Raw genomic sequence first — 22,282 nt, 5'->3', positions numbered from 1 at the left:
ACAAAGGTGCATTAAAAGGTGACATAGATCGTTCTATGATATCGTTTTGTTCCATTTTAATTAATTGTTGTTCAATTTCCTTTTGCTGTGCCTGTGGCAATCTATATGGTCTTTTATATATAGGCGGTTGATTGGCGGGTAATCTTATTACGTGTTCCGCGGCGTTAGTAAATGTTAAATAATCGTTTTCCAAATGAAATACATCGGAAAAATGTTCGCATATTTCTAATATTGTTTTACGTTCCTCGTTATTTAAATGGTCACTACGTATTAAACTTTTTATTTTATTTACGCGATCGTTATTGTCATTTACTACAGTTATTTCGTGTAATTTATATTCTATGTCATTGTCGTATAATATTTTATTTAATTGGTCCTCATAAATGTTTTGTGGTAATTCAGAAATATTCAGTATACTTATCATCGTGTTTCCATTCTTTACCGTGTAAATGTAACATGATTTTCATTAATTACTGATACGATGGTGAAACATCGTTGGGTGATAATTCCTCCGTTACGGCCGTTATTTGGTTGATCGAACGGACGCCGTTCCCGTTCGACACTTGACCGTTTCCCGTCCGGTTTGCATTATTACGCTCATCCCGTTGCCTACTATAACAACTAACACTATCGTGTCCTATCTTATTGCAATAACTACAAGTTATTGGTGCCGAATTATTGTTGAAATTATTATTAGTATTTTGTCGTGCGTTATTATTTTGCGGTTGCTGATTATTATTATTATTCCGACGCGCAACTTGTGTAACATTACCACGACAATCGCGAGCGACATGATTAGTTCTGCCGCAAATATAACATCCGGGATTGTTTTGCTGTCTCCGATTATTATTATTATATTGACCGTTATTATTACGCGGATAGTTATTACTATTATTATTATTGCGACCAAAATTATTAAAATTATTATTACGATTAACGTTATTATAATTATTAGGACCTTGTCTATTCTGACCACGATTGTAATTTTGCTTATAACCGAATTTCTGTCCATTTGGATTATTTCCCTGATAGTTATTTGACCAACGATTTCCGTTATTATTTTTATTTCCGTTTTGATTTACTTTAGTCTCGTTATTTCGTAATTCTTTGTTAAAACTAAATTCGATTTCTAACTGCCTAGCCATTTGCATTGCCAGTTCTAAAGTTTCGGGGTTCCTAGCTCGTAATATCGTCTGTAAATCCATTTTTAACCCGTTTATATAAATTGCTAATGCCTGATCCTTTAGAGTTTGCCTTAAAATTCTCGCCTCTTCGGGCGTTTTATTTGCCAATGTTGCATTACATAAATTATAATATAACTGTTCTACGCGACCCGTATAAGTTAATACATCTTCGTCATTTTTCATACGAACAGAATTTAATCCTATTTGTAATGTTTGTGGTGACAATTGCTGTTCAAAAGCCCCCCTTAATATTTTTTTAATGGTTTCCCAATCACTGGTTTCCCTATACCGACATACTTCTAACGCCTTGCCAGTAATCCTAGTATTAATAAATTTCACTAATAAGGGTATAGTTTCTTTATCTACGGCCTCACATGCATAATCGCATGCCCGTATGAACGAACAAACGTCTTTTGCATCGGCACAAATTGGTATCATAGCAGTGACCTGCTCAATTGTAGCCTTTACACTAGACATTTTTGTTCTTTGCTTCCTCTTTACTGGTCCTAATTCTGAGTGGACTAAATTTGGTGTACTACGTAACCCTATTAATCTTTGTTCTAATCCTGTATTCGAGTCTTCTCTAACAGTAGTATCTAACAAACTTTTCCCTGTTGTTTTTTCCTTATTAATTCCCTGTGTAGAGTCGCTACCCTCTTTCGTATTTATACTTATGTTTACTAATTTATTTACTTCAATATTTTTATTTAACTCTACTTGAGTTCCGATTTCTTTTGTTGTATCTGTTTCCTCTTCCGAACTATTACTATCGTTTTCACTATAACTATTTTCTTCTTTTTCCTTATTCATACGTTTATTTTTATATTCATTTATTATAACTTAAATTAAATATGTTTTATTTCTTAAAATAATTTTTTTATTATATTTTTTTTTTTTATTATTTTTTCCAATTATTAATCAAACATTAATTTCTTTAAAATATTTATCAATATTATTTTATTATAAAATTCTCGTAATATTTTTATTATTCCCCCAATTATTTCTATCTATATTTTTTTTTTTTTATTATTTTTTCTCTAGGATTTTTTTATCCTCTCTAAAATTCACAATATACGTCAAGTAATTCTTTTTTTTCAACACGATAGGACTTTCTTGCCTATAAAATTCACAATTATCTTTTAATTATAACACGGCTTATTTCTGCCTAATAAAATCTCCGATTATTAAAATCGCTAAATACGGCTCTTCCCGGCCTAAATAAATTCACAATTATTTTTCCACAAAATACGGCTCTTTTTGGCCCAATAAAATTCACAACTATTTTTCAATATACGGCTCTTCTCGGCCCAATAAAATTCACAATTATTTTTTCAATATACGGCTCTACTCGGCCCAATAAAATTCACAATTATTTTTCAATATACGGCTCTACTCGGCCCAATAAAATTCACAATTATTTAATTCACAATATATATGGCTCAAATCCGCCCCAAAATAATTCCTTTCATCAACTTTTAAAATATGGCACTTTTTCAGCCTAAATAAATTCAACACTTTTAATTCTCAATATATGGCTCAAATCCGCCCCAAAATAATTCCTTTCATCAACTTTTAAAATATGGCACTTTTTCAGCCTAAATAAATTCAATACTTTTAATTCTCAATATATGGCTCAAATCCGCCCCAAAATAATTCCTTTCATCAACTTTTAAAATATGGCACTTTTTCAGCCTAAAATATTTCAATATATATAAGGACTTATTACTTGCCTTCCCAATAATTCAATAAATAAGGTCTTAACTGCCTTCAATAAAATTCTCAATTAATATTCTTTTTAATTCACAAAATAAACTCTTTTTTTTTCTTGCGTGTTCCTTGACGTATAATTCACTAATAATTTTTTTTATTCAATAAATATTTATTTCCGTATTCTGCACGTATAATTCTCTCTAAATAAAATATTTTTCCCTTAATTATAATTTTTTTTTTTTTTTACAATACATTCTCTTTTTTTTTGTATTATTATTTTTTTTAAAAAAATAAATTTATTTATACTATTCTTACGATATTTATCTTAAATAATTTTTCCGCATAAAAAAAATAACTTTCTTGTAAAATATTTAATTTTAATAAAATAATTTAATTTTCGTAATTAAAAAAAATGTTTAAAGTAATTAAAATAATTTTTCTTTCCTTTTATATTAAAAATAAAATTTATTATTATTTTTTTTAAAAAAAAATTATTCTTCTGCTATTATATTTTATAAATAAAATAATAAAATAAAATTTTATTTTAAAACTTAAATTATTATTTTTTCCTGAAAAATTTTCTATGTCAAAATATTTTATTTATATTTAAAAAATAAAATATTTTTATTATTAATTTTTTTTGATTTTTTTTTTTTACTTATTATTTTTTTCTGAAAGTTCTTTATGTTACTTTGTTGTATTTCTTTTTGAAATAATAAAATATATTTTTTTTTTTTTTTTTTTAGATTCTTAATTTATTAATTTTTTCTGAAAAATTATTTATGTCTCTTTTTTTCTTAAAAAAAAATTCTTATTTATTTATTTGTTTCTCGAAAAATTATTTATATTTGGAATATTTATATATTTTATAACTAAAATAAAGTTGTATTATTTTATTATTGAACAAAAATTTTATGCGTAAAATAATCTAAGTGTATTATTAAAATATTAAATTTATTTAATCGTTGCGTTTTTTTTTTTTTTTTTATTTTTGCTTATTCTAAATTTTCCCTTTTTAAATTATTTATTTAATTTTATCAAGATATTTTATTTAATGTTTCACGGGGAATATAATATATATATACACCTTCACAATTAAAAGTAACTTATACGATGGAGTTTTTAATTCCAAAGGAGACGCGAACAGAGTTAGACGCTTAAAATTATTCTACATTAAGGAAAAAAAATTATGCTTACACAACGATGGTTTGAGTCGATGCTTCCATTCTTCTTGATTGCTGAGCCGTGGTGTTACTTGTTGATTCTTTCTCTTTCGGAGTCGCTGAAGTTGACGTTCTGCAGTTGTCTTCTTCAACAGTGATTCGTTGCCGAATGTGCCTCCGTGAATTCTTTGAAGTGGATATATTTTAAATTTTTTAGAAAAATTTTCGAAGTGGAAAAAAAATATTTTTTCCCGAAAATTTTCTAAGTTCGAAAAATTAAAATTGTTCGTCCAAAGAATTCTTATTTGAAAGAATCCTACCGACTGCGCCAAATTTGTAACGTGCCACGTACAATCAGTTGAATGATGTCGATTTGGAAAGGTTTTGTGAAATAATTGAACTCTCGAAATTATTCTAAGTGTTTTTTATTTAAAATTATTCTAAGTCCAATTAATTAATTTAATAAAACTTGTGAAAAATATTCTAAGTCCAGGAGACATAAAATATTAAACTGGGTGACGTGAAGGTGCTTGCGCTAACTCTGGTGGATCACGTCTGAATTGTGCCTAATCTGGGCCCCCTTATATATCGTCCAGGGACTCCCGCGGTACCTTCAGGTCCCTGTTGGTCATCTGCACCTGCATCCGCTTCTACCCACGCTTTGCGTTATCCGAACGACGACGTGCGTCATTTTGACATCTATATTATTCTATCGGGTGGTAATTATATTTCTATATTATTCTACCGGGTGGCAAGCGTACGTGCGATGATCTGCCTTTGACCCTGCACGATGCCGCCGCATAATATAATTGTTATAATATAATATTTTCGTTGCGGCTAGCGTTCTCACGCCGTTCCGCCGCCGCTGATGATCGACAATTGCTACGTCAATGTGTTAATCGTTCACGGTTAAGAAAATCTGTACTTGATATCACCTGCTCACTTTTAGAATCCAATTATAAGAATAATTGTTACACCCTCATCAAAAAGTGTCTGTTGCACCCCCAATGTTAGGTTATTGTTGGCTATGGTATGTAATTCATATATTATATTTAATATAAGTATCAGAGCACGTTGCAATTATATTATAATCAAAATATTTAATCAAACTATTTAACCATTTGTAAGTGTAATCAATCCATATTTAATCAAAACTATATATACAACATATACATCATATATTCATATTATATAACGAAAATACTTTAAATGTAAAAGCATACAGAGAATTGTAATGTATGTCTTATATCAATGACTTGTAATCGATTATTGTAAACACTATAATATTGTAATAATTTGTAACTTAACCATTTTGTACTGAACTTTGAAAGATTTCTGTCTTTGAGACATAAACCTTTTTTTTCGTGGGGAGGTGCAACGTGCTCTGATACTTATATTAAATATAATACATAAATTACTACATACTGTAGCCGATAATAACCACAACACTAGGGGCATAACAAACAACACCCATATAGTTATGCTAGGGAGAGCAGTCAAACAAGTAATGATCAAGTATAATAAATTAATATCTAAAAACAAATGATAACAACCAATCGAAAGTATCATCGCCCGTATGCTTTCTACCCACAGGAAAATAATGACAAATAATCCAGGTGCCACCCGGTAGAATATACTAGGTGCGTAATCACTCACCCGGTAGAATATTACAAGCACATAATTTATATTATTGACGCACGACATCGTTCGGATGTTATGGGCTACGAGATATCTATAAGATATCTACGAGATTACAAGGCTAAGTTAGTATGACCATGCCTCGTGTCAAGGGTAATGCGGATGCTACTATGACCATGACACGTGTCGGGATAGTAAGCGCACCAATAATTACAGTGCACTAATGATGCATTTGAGATGTTATTGCACATTTTCAAATTCGTGTCCGAATTTGCAACAACAACAACAAGGACACCTGGTTTTACCCAGAAGGCGAAAACACGACGTAAACAAGAGACGCACCACAATATATAAGGGAGCCCGAAGACCAGCAACGGCAGATGTACCAAAGCTATCAACAACTGAGCACTTTCACGTCACTCAGCCACTTATTTAATTTGTTACATGTATTTTGTTTGTATGCAATAACCATATTACGTTATTAAGTTTAACTTTCATTAAAATTAACCATTTGGGTTCAAATCTGATACTGGCACGCAACACGGATAACGCAAAGCGTGGGTAGAAGCGGATGCAGGTGCAGATGACCAACAGGGACCTGAAGGTACCGCGGGAGTCCCTGGACGATATATAAGGGGGCCCAGATTAGGCACAATTCAGACGTGATCCACCAGAGTTAGCGCAAGCACCTTCACGTCACCCAGTTTAATATTTTATGTCTTCTGGACTTAGAATATTTTTCACAGTTTAATTAAATTAAATAATTGGACTTAGAATAATTTTTAAATAAAAAACACTTAGAATAATTTCGAGAGTTTCATTTATTGCACAAAACCTTTCCGATTCGACATCATTCAACTGATTGTACGTGGCACGTTACAGATCTAGTAAAGAAATCGTAAAGAAAAAAAGAAATTTAGGAAAAAAGTACATCACGGTTCACAATAAAGTAGTTAGTGAAAAAACAATACAACCATCATGTAAGGACGAGTGCAAACATAAATGTTCTCATCTCATAGATAAAGCCACAAGAGAAAATATTTTTAAAAAGTTTTGGTCATTAGGTGATTTGCAACAACAAAGAAATTTTATTCACAGTTGTATGGAAAACATAAATCCATTATATAGATATCGTAAGTCTACTGGTTCTAATAAAAGAGATCTTAATCAGGAATTTTATTTTTCAGTAAATAATATTAATATAAGAGTTAATAAAATATTTTTTTAAAATACTTTATCCATAAATGACCGTATGATGAGAACTATTCTGTCAAAATTAAAAGATGGATTTGTTGAAAAAGACAAGCGTGGAAAACATTTAAATCACAAAAAACTAAATTCAGATATAAAGGATGGTGTTCGTGCTCACATAAATTCTATACCAAGGATAGAGAGCCATTATTTGCGATCACAAACTACTAGAGAATTAATAGATGGCGGGAAATCTCTAGCTGATATTCATAGAGATTATGTAAATTTATGCAAGCAAAATAATCTTTCTTTTGCAAAAATTGATATTTACTCTAGAATTTTTAATAGAGAATTTAATATTTCATTTTTTATTCCTAAAAAAGACCAATGTTCACATTGTGAAGCTTATAAAAATGCTGATGAAGTACAAAAAGTCATGTTGGATGAAAATTATCAGTTACATTTACACGAAAAATAACTTAGTCGAACAGAGAAAGAAAAAGATAAAATATTTGCATCAAATACTTCAAATAAAACAACTGTTTTATGTTATGACCTTCAAGCTGTGTTACCAACTCCAAGAGGAGAAGTATCAGTCTTTTATTATAAATCTAAATTGTCAACATTTAATTTTACAATTTCCAATATTGTAAAGTCATCAACATATTGTTATGTTTGGCATGAAGGTGAGGCTCACCGTGGTGTAAATGGAATAGGCTCTTGTGTATTAAGATATCTGTCAACAGAATGTGATGATCAAAATGTTATATTTTATTCTGACAATTGTGCTGGCCAAAACAAAAATAAATTTATGATAAGCTTATATTTATATGCCATTGCAAAACTTAATATAATTTCAATAACTCATAAGTTCTTAGTTGTAGGGCATACACAAAATGAGGGGGATAGTGCCCATTCTGTAATTGAAAAACAAATAAAAAAATCATTAAAATCAGGTCCTATATATATTCCATCTCAGTATGTCACACTTATCCAGATTGCCAAAAAAACTGGTACACCATTCACTGTTGAACAACTAAGCTCAGAAGATATTTATGATATTAAGGTTATTTCTAAAAATATTGGAGATAACTATACATTAAACACTAATGGACAAAAGGTTTATTGGAACAATATTAGAATTGTAAAAGTTGAAAAATGTTATCCCGGTATAATATTTTATAAAAACACACATGAAAATGATGAATTTATGAAAATTAATGTAAACATGAAGAAAAAAGGAAGAAGATCATCAAATATACCTTACAACATAAAGTTGGCATATGCAGAGAAACCAAAGATAACAGAAAACAAAAAAAGAGATCTTTTATCCCTCTGTGATAGTAACCATATTCCTAAAGTATATCATTCATTTTATAAAAATTTGTAAGTATCTTCTTATATTCTTCTCATATACTTGTATTAATAAATATTACAATATTATGTCTGTATTAATAAATATTATCTCAAAAGTATTACCTATTATTTTTTTTAAATTTAAGTGTTGAACATAACCAAATTAGTAAACCTACACTTAGCAAAGGTAAAGTACATAGGTACTTAAGTAGATAGGTACCTACCTAAAATGTATCATGTAGTTATATAAAATGCAATAATAGCAAATATTTACATAACTATTAATTATTATTTAGTATTACATGTTATTGATCTTAAATGTGATAAAAACAGGTTATAGGTTTTTAATGTTTTAAATAAGATTGTTATACAAATTTTATTTTATGTGGCGTAAATCAAAAAATATTATTTTTCCAAGCAGAAATAATGACACAAGTCAAATTGAAATCAGATTTCCAATAAAACGATAGTGAAATGGTACTTAAATTATTAATTTAAGAGTATAAAAGTAAACTATACAATATTAAGAATAATCTAAGATTGAAAAAAGAAAAATTAATCGAAAATTCTATTTATAGTGGCATAATAAAACATTAAAAGTCGATTTCCCAATATTTTGATTTTTTGATTTGTGTCACTATTCTTTCAGGAGTGCGAATTATTTCGTAAGACTAAAATCAAAATTATAGTTTGCCTTTGCATAAACTAAAACTGCAAAAACGTAGAGTATTCGGAAGAAGAGAAAGTAACTATACTAAAACAATTTCATGATCTAAGAATGGATGTAGAATTTACTAAACATAATATATTTAATCAAATAATAATAATAAAAAAAAAACAACGATATGAAAATTTAATAAGCATTTTAAAATAAAATATTATTATATCCTATGAGTAAGTTTAGTAATTCAGTTATTTAATTTGGTATGTGGGTAGAACGTAACGTTCGTGTGTAATGTTAATTAATTATTCACGAATTTATTTTATTATTTTAATTGTATTAATCAAGGTGAAGGAGATTTAAATATTAAAAAAAATATATATATATTAAAAAATATACTAACATACTTTATATTGTATTCTTAATTGATTTAAATTTGATATAACTAACATTATTATTAAGTTACCAATGTAAAACTGAAATTGTAAGTGTAACTGAGTGCATTTAAGAAAAATTGTAAAGATTTCTGTCTTGCAGACATAAACCTTTTTTTTTGTTGGGAGGTGTTATGGGCTATGAGATATCTGTAAGATATCTACAAGATATCAAGGCTAAGTTAGTATGACCATGCCTCGTGTCAAGGGTAATGCGGAGGCTACTATGACCATGACGCGTGTCGGGATAGTAAGCGCACCAATAATTATAGTGCACTAATGATGCATTTGAGATGTTATTGCACATTCTCAAATTCGTGTCCGAATTTGCAACAACAACTTCAAGGACACCTGGTTTCGCCCAGAAGGCGACAACACGACGTAAACAAGAGACGCACCACAATATATAAGGGAGCCCGAAGACCAGCAACGGCAGATGTACCAAAGCGTCCAAAGCTATCAACAACTGAGCGCTTTCACGACACTCAGCCACTTATTTTATTTGTTACATGTATTTTGTTTATATGCAATAAAGACATATTTCGTTATTAAGTTTAACTTTAATTCAAATTAACCATCTGGATTCAAATCTGATACTGGCACGCAACAATAAACATTGTTATTTTTTTTTTGTTTTAAAATATTTTTTTTATTAATATTATACAGTTGTAATTTTATAATTTTTGTTTTTTATTTTATGAATTATTAAAAATGTTGTATTCTATAATAAAAAAATACACTTATTTCGTATTTGACTATTTCTTACTAGACATTGATTATAATGTATTATTTACTATTTATATGTTTTAAATATTTAAGGTGAAATTTATCCTTGGTAAAGTAATTGGTTTAATATGATTTATAAGTGCATACATAGGCATTTGACAAGATTTACTTAGAACCAACTTTTCCTTGAGATAATATAAATTAATAATTTTTTACTTCAATAATTTGTATTAAATAATGTATGGATTATTATTTATTCATTATTGTATGCATTTGTATAACTAAGTAGGAGTATAATGTATAAATATTATATTATTAAAGAGTAACCTAACTACATAATTTTGAATAGTGGTGTTGTGAGCTGCTCAGTTACTGCGACCGGTTCGCTTAATTCCGCCGATCACAAGTAATGTTTGAGTTCGCACTTTTGGAGTCAACAAGGAAGTTACTTATTCACTCAATTGTTATAAGAACTAATACACTATTTTATTGAGTCGTTATTAAAAATATTTATAATGTTTCATTCTTATGTATTAAAATAGCTTAAATAAAAAGCTCAATCCGTTATCATAAATATTATGTCATCATGACATTATACTGATATAATCAATCCAACTAAATAAATAAATACTAAGTAACGATACAAATAAGTTTAAAAAAAATGATAATTATCTATATTTTTATCTAGATAAATGTATTGTTGTATTTATCTTTATCTAGATAAATTTTATTAATAGCGTTTTCCACCGCTCTGCACTATTGCACCACGGTCACTCTCGGATGGTTCACTGATAGCTCACTGATAATCGCACTGGTGCAGGCCGGTGCAAATGGAGATGAAACAAAACCCCGTTATCATTTTCAACTAATAGCAGTTGATTATGATAAATTGATAATGTTTTGGATAAACCCGCGCTTTATTTATATTATTATAACTTCCAAATTTTTATAATATGTCAATACGTGTCTTCAATTGTGGTAGGTAATAGGTATCGTAAAGTAAATCGTAATTCATAATATTGTACTATCGTTGTATTTGTTTTGTATGTATTTGCTCTATACTTTCAGCCCACTACTTTACTGTAGTACTGCTCTCTCTAATATATTTGCTAAAATTGTAAAATGGCAACGTTTAATTTACAAATCGATATTGATGGATGTTTGTTGGGCTACAAAAGACTTTTGTTCGACCTGGAAAAAAATGCTTTGGATTATATACAGCAAGCTGCTGGTAAGCATATTACATATATTTTATGACTATTTGTATAGTACGTTCAGCATAATATGCAGAACCTGGAAAATTCTGGTTATCTGCTTTGCAATGTATAGAAAAATATTTTAATTTCAGAACTCATTTGAAATATAATTTAAATAATAAATATAATGTACCAATAACACTTAATATTTATTACTTATTCAAAATGTATTAAATATTACATATCTTAATGCATACAAATTAAAAACTACAAATCTTTACTTTACTTTTTTGATCTAATACTTGATAATTATTTATTAGGTACTAATGATTGTATTAGCACTATAATTGAGTTTCTGACCAATTGTGTAGAACAAGGTATTGTTCAAATGAATGTGGAAGAACTCAAAAACAAAGGTGTTCAAATTACAGTTTCAATTCCAAAAAGGTAAACTAAATATTTTATTTTGTGATCTATAATGATATATTTTTATATAAGATTTTAACACATTCTCTTTATAATATATACTTCACAATAAAGAAGTACTTTGTGCCCCCTCTGACCAAAAGCATTGTTTTAATACTATACACATAATTTTTTTATACATTTCTATCATAAGGGTAAACTATAATATTTTATTTAAATTTTAACAAAATCTACCTATTAATATATAGTTAATTATTAAATTTGAAAATTAATATACTGTATTTATATATTTTTAGAAGTATAATCTTCTCTACTTCAGTTAAACCAATAAATGTGCAAAATATTAAGAATAATCCGTGTCGTGAAACTATTGATTGGGATAATATTAGTTCCCATAGTGAAAATGAAGAAGTAGATCAACCCAGTAAAATAACTTCTGATGCTGATGCTAATGCTAAAACTACCATTGAAGAATGTTCTGATGAAACTTCTTTCAAAAATCAGGGTACAGTTAAACAAATATTAATATATTTTAATTGTATGTTTAACACTTAGTTTTTTGGGTTTTAGGTGAAAGAGAAACTACACATCAAAGTATTTTCACTGAAGGTATGACCAAATTTATGTTGGAAAAGTATGGGAAATTTATGAATTTTGTTGGGCCAATGAGGAAATTTAAAAAGAAAATGGATATGTGGAAACAAATTGCTAAAGATATGGAAGAAGAAGTTGGTGTAAAATTTACACATGTACAAATCGAAAACCGATATAAAACGATAAGTAAAAGGAAAAAAATAATTGTTGATAATAACAGAAGTACAGGTGCAGCTAGAATGGATGATGAATATGAAAATGAGTGGAAACAAATAACAAATAAAGACGATAGCATCATTCCAGAAGTCATGCGAAGTACAAAGGTTGTTGTTATTAATAAAAAAGATTATACACAACCTAAACTAAAAAAAATTAAAACAGATAGCACACAAACAATGTTGCTGAAGTTTTTAAAGGAAAAAGAAGAATCCAAAGAAAGACGCCATCAGGAAAAAATGGAGCTAATAAGATCTCTTTTAAATAAATAAGTATTTATTTTTATTTTTTTTTTTGTTATAAACTAAAAAAGTGTTGATTTATGTTGTATTATTTGAAAACTACTGTACATATTTAATATATGTATAACTTTATTATTGATATTGCATGCTATTTTTTATAGAATCTCTTTTCAGTTCACCATTTTTCTTAAGTAACATTTCAGTTTCAAATATGATAACCTCAGGTTCATTGAATAATATCTCATTTTCTTCATTTCTTATTTCAATATGGTCATCCATATCTATACATAAATTATGCAGCACACATGATGAAATTATGAATTTGGTTATCTTGTCAACAGAATGTATATCCAACTGCAAAAGTCGCCTAAACCGTGACTTGAGAAGACCAAATGTATTTTCAATTTGCATTCTAGTAGAACTTAATGTTTTATTAAATGTTTTCTGTGATTCAGTTAATTTTCCATAGTCCTTGTATGGTACAAGTAACCATTCTCGAATAGGATATGCTCCATCACCAAGTAAATTGTACTTCTTTTCACACATGGATGGTAGATCTTTACTTAAGTCAGATAAAACAAATACTCTGGCATCGTGTATCTTTCCAGGTACTCCAGTAAACACATCAATACATTTTTTTTTGTAATCACATACCCCTTGTAGTGTAATTGATGGCATGTCATGTCTATTTGTATAAGTGCTTTTAATTTTGTGAGCTGGTGTTCGTATAGGAATAGATGTTCCATCAATACATCCAATGACATTAGGCATTCCAGACACCTAAACTTATAAAATTATTAATGAAATTTCTAGATATTATATTGTTTAATAAAACTAAATAAATTAAAGGCACTATTTGCCTTTAATTGTGATACAATGACTTGAAGTCATTATCACATTATCTTAATCCGACCCTGTACATAGTCATCATTATTCATTAGTTTAATCAGTTATTACTAATTATAAATGATAAGGATATTTGGAAGTGGATTTTTTTAATTTCTTCTTTTCTAATACATCCTTTTATAGGATTTAAGGTGATCAATATTATCTACAATTACATATCTATTTGTATAAAAAATAAAAAAATAGGTACCTAATTAATATATAGGGTAAAATTGATCTGAAATATCTTATTAATTACCTTTTGAAACTCCCTAGCTAAATTAACAATGCCTTCATCAAAATTTATAACTTTAGGTGAAAGTTCAATCAAAAAGTCCATCACTCTATCATTAATACGGAATTGAGTTGTTAAGCCATTACCAAAACGTTCAGCCACATCTCGTAAACATGATTTGTTGGCAGAAAACCTATTTATAATATTTATTCATTTTTTATCGGTTAAATAATATAGAAAATTGTTTTGATTACCATATATATGAGAGAATATAATTTTCTGAAGTTTGACTAGGTTCATACATATGCTGTTGTGGGAAAAATGTAGAATCTTCAAACGTTTTTATTATATAATATGCTGTAGTTCTTTCCATTCTAAAGCTGGCTTTAAACTAAAAATAATTATGGAGTAAATTAGGCTATAAATATAGTGTTAACATATAATTTTACACATTATTATTATTGATTATTTTGAATGTTGTAATACTTTTTTATTTCATTATCAGTCATATATTATACAATATTTTGGACGTACATTATCTTATAGGTAATTTTATATTTTCATGTATGTATAATATATACATCATATATTTTTAGCACATTCCAATTATAATACAAAATATTAAATACACAAATTAGTAATGAGAATTGATTTAGGTACCTGTTTATCCGAGTATGAGTGAACGACTAGGAATAAAATTAAAAATGTTAGGTCTTATAACAGGCTGTTTTATAATGTTATAAATCAATTCATCGACGATGCTAGACGATAAATAACTCATTAAAGTTAAAATCTGTTGTTTGTTCATTATTATATAATATTTTAGACTGGATGTGTAGTGTATTAAATGGTGATGTACTTTGTAGAGACCTGGGCACGGGAACTTAAATATCCTGAAGCATAGTTGTAACTTATGTCTTATAAATTATAAGTCGTTAACTAATAACTAATAAGTGACTAACTAGTTAACAAGTTACTTGGACAAAAAAATTTAAAATCTTAACAAATGTCAAATTATTCGTATAATTTTTTATATCAGATCAGTATTATCAGACTGTATCAATTTTATCAGAAAAATGATAAAACCCACCGTCGACACCGTCGAATGGGTCTCGTGCAACTATCAATGCACTCGGTGCAAAACACTAGTCGAGTGTAGTTAGGTGAAACATAAAAAATGTCATCCGGTGCGCACCAGTTTTCCAGGTGGAACATACATAACGTGCACCAGTGCAACCATGGTGCAATAGTGCAGAGCGGTGGAAAACGCTATAAGTTATCTTTATTTTTATCTAGATAATATTTTGATAAAATTATCTTATCTTATCTAAATAGTTATTTAGTTATCTATTCCCAACACTGCGTAGAAGTATACTTAAATAAATACAATTAAGTAACCACTACAGTATTTACAGTAATTAATAATGTATCAGCAATATGTGGACTAAATATTTAATATTACAATTGATCTTATTTATCATTATAGGTATTCGTAATATTATAAAATGGCATTTTATTTAATTTCCATATTATATCACGTCTTTTAAAGATTTAATCATTACTAATTTTTTTTAATAACACTAATTAACGTTCAAAAAATATTTGTTCAATCATTTTTATGTAGGTATAACTTTAGGAGTAATATTGTAGGTCTGGAGATTTTTTTTCTAAGATCGCGAATTATTTCTTGGGGTTCTTCAGATTTTTATTCTGTTTACCATATTTTAATTACGTACCTACTTAAACATAAAAAAAACAGCATGGTCATGTATAAACTCTTTTTTTCAACAACTTTTCGATGTTAAAACTAAAAGTGAGACTAGTCTTTCATTTAAATGCTTATTATGTTTACCTAAACTGAAAATTGTATCTGCTTTTCAATCGTCTAATGCAAACCTTAAAACTCATATTAAGGTACGTAACCATGGTTAATATAATTATTTTTACATTTAATTTTAAGGTAAAGTCTACAGACGGGTGTTTAACATAATATTATAATACATAAAAATATTAATTAATCAATGAATGTAATTATTTGACTACACTTTATTAATTGAGAAAATTAATCTTATTATGACATTATGTTAATAATTGAACTTTAGGTAGGTACCTAAATTAATTGTATTTTATTTTTTTTTAGCTTATGCATTCTCATCGTTTGAATGATTTCAATGAAGCATTTAAAAAAAGAAATTGTGATGACATTAGTACTTCAAAACATTCCAAGCAATTAAAACTCACTGAAGTTGGACACAATTCTATTAAATTAACCCAAACTGAGTTCAATAATGCAAATTTAAAACTTATTATCAACACAGTATCACCATTTTCCCTTATAGCAGGGATGGGCAACTCAAACTTACTGTAGGGCCAATTTTTAGAAATTTGAAATATAGCGGGCCATAGAAAGCAAAAAAAAAAAAAAAGGTCATTCAAAATATACATTTTAAATAGCATTTATTTTGTTTATAATGAAATAGGTAATACAAAAAGCGTTAAAAATAATTTAATTAAATATTTAAATATAAATTAAAAATAAATATAAAAGTTTAGTGAGAGTTTTGAGGATGTGTGGCTTCTAATGATAACGCGGCAAAATCGACTTCTATTTCGGACGAAGAAACACGAATTAGGTGACTTAATGTTTCATCTGTAAGTCGATTTCTATGTTTTGATTTAATATGTTTCATGTTTGAAAATGTACATTCACAAATGTAAGTAGTTCCAAACATGGATAACATTTTTAATGCGAACTCTCGTAAAAGTGGATATTTTAGAATAGGTAATTTTTTCCAAAAGCTTATGTCAATCTCTTTTGTAGATAATAATGATGGATCTGTTTGTAACTCACATAATTCTAATTGAAGTTCAACATCTTGCTTTTCAATTTCAACTACCATTGGATTATTAAGCAAATTTATTTGAGGGCGCATAAGTTCAACTTCTTCAAATCGTCTTTCGAATTCTACAGTTAATTCATCCAAGTGGGTAATGCATTGTTCAAAATTAAACTCATTGTTAAATTCTATTTTTATAACTTCACAACACGGAAAATGTATTAATTTTTTTTCAACGACTAAATTTTTAAAAACTACCAACTTTTTTCTGAATCCATCTAAAAATCCAATAATTTGAGAAACTGTTTGTTTCTTACCTTGAAGTTGTAAATTTAATTTATTTAAATGTTGAGAAGTATCAGTTAAAAATGCCAATGAACAAAGAAATTGTTTATCAACCATTTGGTTTTCCAAATACGTAGTGTCAGTTTTAATATTCGTTGTAAGAAACTCAAGTATTTCTTTTCTCAAAACAAAAAAACGTTCGAGACACTTTCCACGACTTAACCAGCGTACATCCTTGTGTAATAGTAAATCACCATACTCACAATCAAGTTCCTCCAAATATGTAATAAAATTACGGTGGTTTAAACTACGGTTGCCTCCTCTAATAAGATTAGTAATTTTAAATACAGTATTCATAACTCCGTCAAGCTTCATTATTTTTCCACACAACGCTTCCTGATGAATGATACAATGTATAGCAGGAACATTAACGTTAGATTTGCGTAATAAACCAACAAAACCAATATTTTTGCCAACCATGGCTTTGGCACCATCTGTCACAATCGATGACATTTTTTTGAATCCACCAAATGGTTCAATCGCATTTTTTACTGCATTAAATATATCACTTCCTTTGGTAGTTCCATGTAAGGAACATAATTCTAATAGCTCTTCATACACTTCAAACTGTGGAGATATAACTCTAACAAATATCAAAAGTTGACTTACATCTGAAACATCTATGCTTTCGTCCAGTGCAATCGAAAAATATGCACAATCCGTCATAATAGTTTGCAATGTCTTACGAATGGCACTATCAGTGTCAGCTATACGTCGTGTCACTGTGCGTCTTGAAAGTGATATTTTTTCAAATTCACTGGCAATTTTGTTTTCGTTAATTGATTTAGCCATTTTTATCGCACAGTTTTTAACAAATTCACCATCACTCAACGATTTTTTAGATTTTCTATTTCGTTAGAAATTATATATGAAGCCAATAAACTTGATTGTTGTGAAGTTGTTGCTTTTGTCATCACATTTTGTTGTGATTGAAGTTTTCTTTTGAGATCAATTACAACACTCTCTCTTGCATCACCAATGTATTTTTCATATGTTGACAAATGATTTGTCATGTAATGTCTTTTTAAATTATATTCTTTTAAGACCGCAATAACGCTTAAACAAACTAGACATTGCGGTTTTTTTTTGTTTGTTAATAATAAATAAATAGTCGTTCTCCCATGAGGTATTAAAAGTTCGGTTTTCATTATCAATTTTACGCTTTTTTGCGGACATTATTAGGCACTACAAAAAACGAAAACAATAAATTCAACGACAGCACGATACGAACGATACGAAGAAACTGATATAATTAAATAGATCGGTACAAACAGTTATGGTTAAAATCTATACGTATCCATACGTGTGTATATAACTACATTGTGACATTTATACATTTAACAATGTTCAATACCAGATAACGATTATTAAATCGATAAGATAGAGTATACACTATACTAGACATTATAGATTATAGAGTATAGACGATAAAGCTTAAAATTGTATACCTATACCTAATGCAATTTGAAAATGTAGCGCGGGCCAGATAAAAAAGGCTCGCGGGCCGCCAGTTGCCCACCCCTGCCTTATAGAACACCCAGCTTTCATTAATTATTGCAAAGTAACATCATCAAAAGTACCGGTATCTCGAAGAACATTGATGCGAAACGTAGAAATTCTATTCAACAGTTTAATTAAAGAATTAAAAAATGGAGTTCAAAACTGTGCAATATGTTTGTTTAACAGCAGATTGTTGGACAGTTTTTCATAGGTAAGTTAAATACATTTTTAGATTTTAACTCCTTAATTAATTATTTATATTAATTATATTATATTTTAATACTATTTACTATTTAGTTAGTTAATTAGCTCCTATACAATATTATCTGTAATATTCTATATATGACATATTATAAATGTGTGTACCTATAAATGATAATAATTTAATAGCCAATATAATATAATATAAATATTAAAATATGTAATATATTATAATAGGTATCTTTATGTATACCTAGTTGTATAGATGTATCTATGTAATATGTACAAACATTTTTATATAAATACTGGATACTACTATTCAGTCTTCAGTCTATTCTTATTTCTTACTTCTTACATAGTTATATGCAAAATTTATAATTAGCTATTTAAGTATTTTATTGTATATTTTTATTATGTAATTATTTACTATTTTTACATTACATTATTACAAAACCTAATTCTTAATATTTTATTATGAACTTTAAATAATTTATTCATTGTTATAATAATATAATAGGTATTAACTTATGTTTAATTTTTATTTGGGTGTATAAATATATTATTAATTTTATTCAGTTTTGACTGTTTGAGTAACAATATGATAATTGATAATGAACATTTAAATGTACCAAATATATTATTATAAAATAAAATAATTATTTATTAAAAGTAGGTAGGGGAACACGGGGCAAAACCGACTGAAAAAATGAAAACATTCATTATTATTCAGGATTTTAAGATATACTTAATCTATTTATACAGTTGTATCAAGTAACTTCTTGTTTACAATATTTAGTTGTAATACACTGAATATCGATTATATTTATTTTTTAATAAGCCATTAACTTTTTTTATCATTTTATCCGGTTTGCCTCGATAACGGGGCAATATCGATGTGTAATGGGGCAATACCGATGCATGGGTAATAGGTATTAAAATAATTATATAAATAAATAAAATAAAAAGCTTTTTATCTGATGGATATACAAAACCAAGTACTTTAGTACTTACAAATAATTATTATATTATAATTGTTTTATAGTATAAAAGGTTTTTTTTAACTGTTAATACCTATATATTTTATGACATTAACTTTAATATTCAATAAAACTAAAATAGATACTTTATTCAATCTTCATAATTTTATTTAATTATTTTAAACTTAATAAATGTGCTGCATATATTTAGATAATAACAAAATTAAAGTATAATAATTATAATAATCAAAACAAAAATAATTTTATTTTTTAAGATTTTTCAATGTATAAATTATTAATAATAACAAAATTAAATTTCATAGTAACTAGAATTAAAAAAAAAAAAACACTTAAAATAATAATAAGGACCTTTCATGATAATAACAAAATAACAATAAGTAGTTTCTTATCAGTCTTGATAATTTTTTAAACATTTTTAACATTTACAATATGTATAACATAATATAATATAATTTCATAGTAATAAAAATAAAATAATTATTTATTAAAAGTAGGTAGGGGAACACGGGGCAAAACCGACTGAAAAAATGAAAACATTCATTATTATTCAGGATTTTAAGATATACTTAATCTATTTATACAGTTGTATCAAGTAACTTCTTGTTTACAATATTTAGTTGTAATACACTGAATATCGATTATATTTATTTTTTAATAAGCCATTAACTTTTTTATCATTTTATCCGGTTTGCCTCGATAACGGGGCAATATCGATGTGTAATGGGGCAATACCGATGCATGGGTAATAGGTATTAAAATAATTATATAAATAAATAAAATAAAAAGCTTTTTATCTGATGGATATACAAAACCAAGTACTTTAGTACTTACAAATAATTATTATATTATAATTGTTTTATAGTATAAAAGGTTTTTTTTAACTGTTAATACCTATATATTTTATGACATTAACTTTAATATTCAATAAAACTAAAATAGATACTTTATTCAATCTTCATAATTTTATTTAATTATTTTAAACTTAATAAATGTGCTGCATATATTTAGATAATAACAAAATTAAAGTATAATAATTATAATAATCAAAACAAAAATAATTTTATTTTTTAAGATTTTTCAATGTATAAATTATTAATAATAACAAAATTAAATTTCATAGTAACTAGAATTAAAAAAAAAAAAACACTTAAAATAATAATAAGGACCTTTCATGATAATAACAAAATAACAATAAGTAGTTTCTTATCAGTCTTGATAATTTTTTAAACATTTTTAACATTTACAATATGTATAACATAATATAATATAATTTCATAGTAATAAAAATAAAAATAATAATGAGGAACTTTCTTGTTAATAACAAAATAATAATTTGTACCTTATTCCCTATCAGTCCTGCTAATTTTTATAATTCTTTTTAATCATATAGGTAATTACAAAAATAATAATTTAGGACTTAGAAATAATGTCTCTACAGAAATCACAAACAAATGTGTCCAATCTTCAACTCGCATAATTCATGACACCATTTTGCACACCCAATACACCTAGCCCATTTTTCTCCCCCTTTGCTTCCAGTGTTATATGGTTCAGTACAGTATATACACTCATCTGTGTCTTCTTTGTCATAAGGTATTATAATATTTTTGTTTATTACCTTAGTTGTATTACTATCACATTTTTGTTTTTCCTTTTGAGGGTTATCAAATAATTTTCTAGATGTTTTCTTTTTTGAATTATTACTTTCTTTTCTATTTGTTAAACTTGGACTTTCTAATTCTTAAAGGACTATCAGTTATAATTGCAGTTTTTCCTCTGCGTATATTCCGTGTACCTTTACTTCTAGTAGCATGAGAAATCCTTAAAATATCTTTGGGAGAAACTGAAAAGCACGATGTTAAAACAATTGCACTAGCTTCAAGTGTAGTTTTATCAGTTAAACTTGTTTCATCCAGCAACAATGGATTTTCATCATAAATAAATTGGTTAATCGCAACAATTGTAGCAGGTGACAATGGAGTTTCAATAGGTTCATAGTTAGTAGATTGATCAACTGTATTTGTAATGTTAAGTAACAATGTAGTATCTTCAGTCAAAATTTGGTCAATTGTGGTGTCAGATGAATCAGGTAAATATTGTGTTTCTGTGGTAGAAGCTGCCATAAAATCAAAATCAGAATATACATCTGGGTTATAAGGGACAATACCAGCTCTTCTAAATCCTGAAACAGCATTACTTATTGTTGCTGATTTATTATAAGCTAATTAGCTAAACCAAAAAGCTTTCCAATTTCATGAATAGTTATAACACGCCCTGGGTGATTAACTAAGTATAAATTGACTTCCTGGTTGTAATATGTACTAAGAGGACGCATGAAGCTTATATCAAGAGGTTGCAATTTATGTGTTGTGTGAGGTGAAAAGCATAAAATTGTAACATGGTTTTTTTTTTGCAATATCAATTACCGGTATATTTTTCACATGTGTTGAATGTCCATCTAAAAGAAGTAGTACAGGATTTGAACTGGTTGGATTAGTGTGTTTGATAAAGTGATGCATCCATTCATTCTACAAAAATCCATCC

At 27.6% G+C, this 22,282-nt stretch overlaps 1 protein-coding gene and 1 pseudogene across 1 annotated transcript; one reads left to right on the top strand and one right to left on the bottom strand.

Moving 5' to 3' along the window:
• Positions 1 to 11,179: 11,179 nt before the first annotated feature.
• LOC126554633 (uncharacterized) lies at positions 11,180 to 12,767 on the top strand. Its single transcript, XM_050209694.1, has 4 exons — positions 11,180 to 11,294; positions 11,580 to 11,706; positions 11,982 to 12,190; positions 12,256 to 12,767. The coding sequence occupies exons 1-4, from the start codon at positions 11,186 to 11,188 to the stop codon at positions 12,765 to 12,767; spliced, it is 957 nt and encodes a 318-aa protein (XP_050065651.1). The 5' UTR covers positions 11,180 to 11,185.
• A 102-nt stretch (positions 12,768 to 12,869) lies between these two features.
• Positions 12,870 to 14,665, bottom strand: LOC126554632 (putative nuclease HARBI1; annotated as a pseudogene).
• Positions 14,666 to 22,282: the final 7,617 nt, after the last annotated feature.

Source organism: Aphis gossypii, unplaced genomic scaffold (genome assembly GCF_020184175.1).
Source record: "Aphis gossypii isolate Hap1 unplaced genomic scaffold, ASM2018417v2 Contig00563, whole genome shotgun sequence".
Classification (NCBI taxonomy): Eukaryota; Metazoa; Arthropoda; class Insecta; order Hemiptera; family Aphididae; genus Aphis; species Aphis gossypii.
Note: the sequence above shows the minus strand (reverse complement) of the source record. Positions and strands in the feature narration are given on the sequence as shown.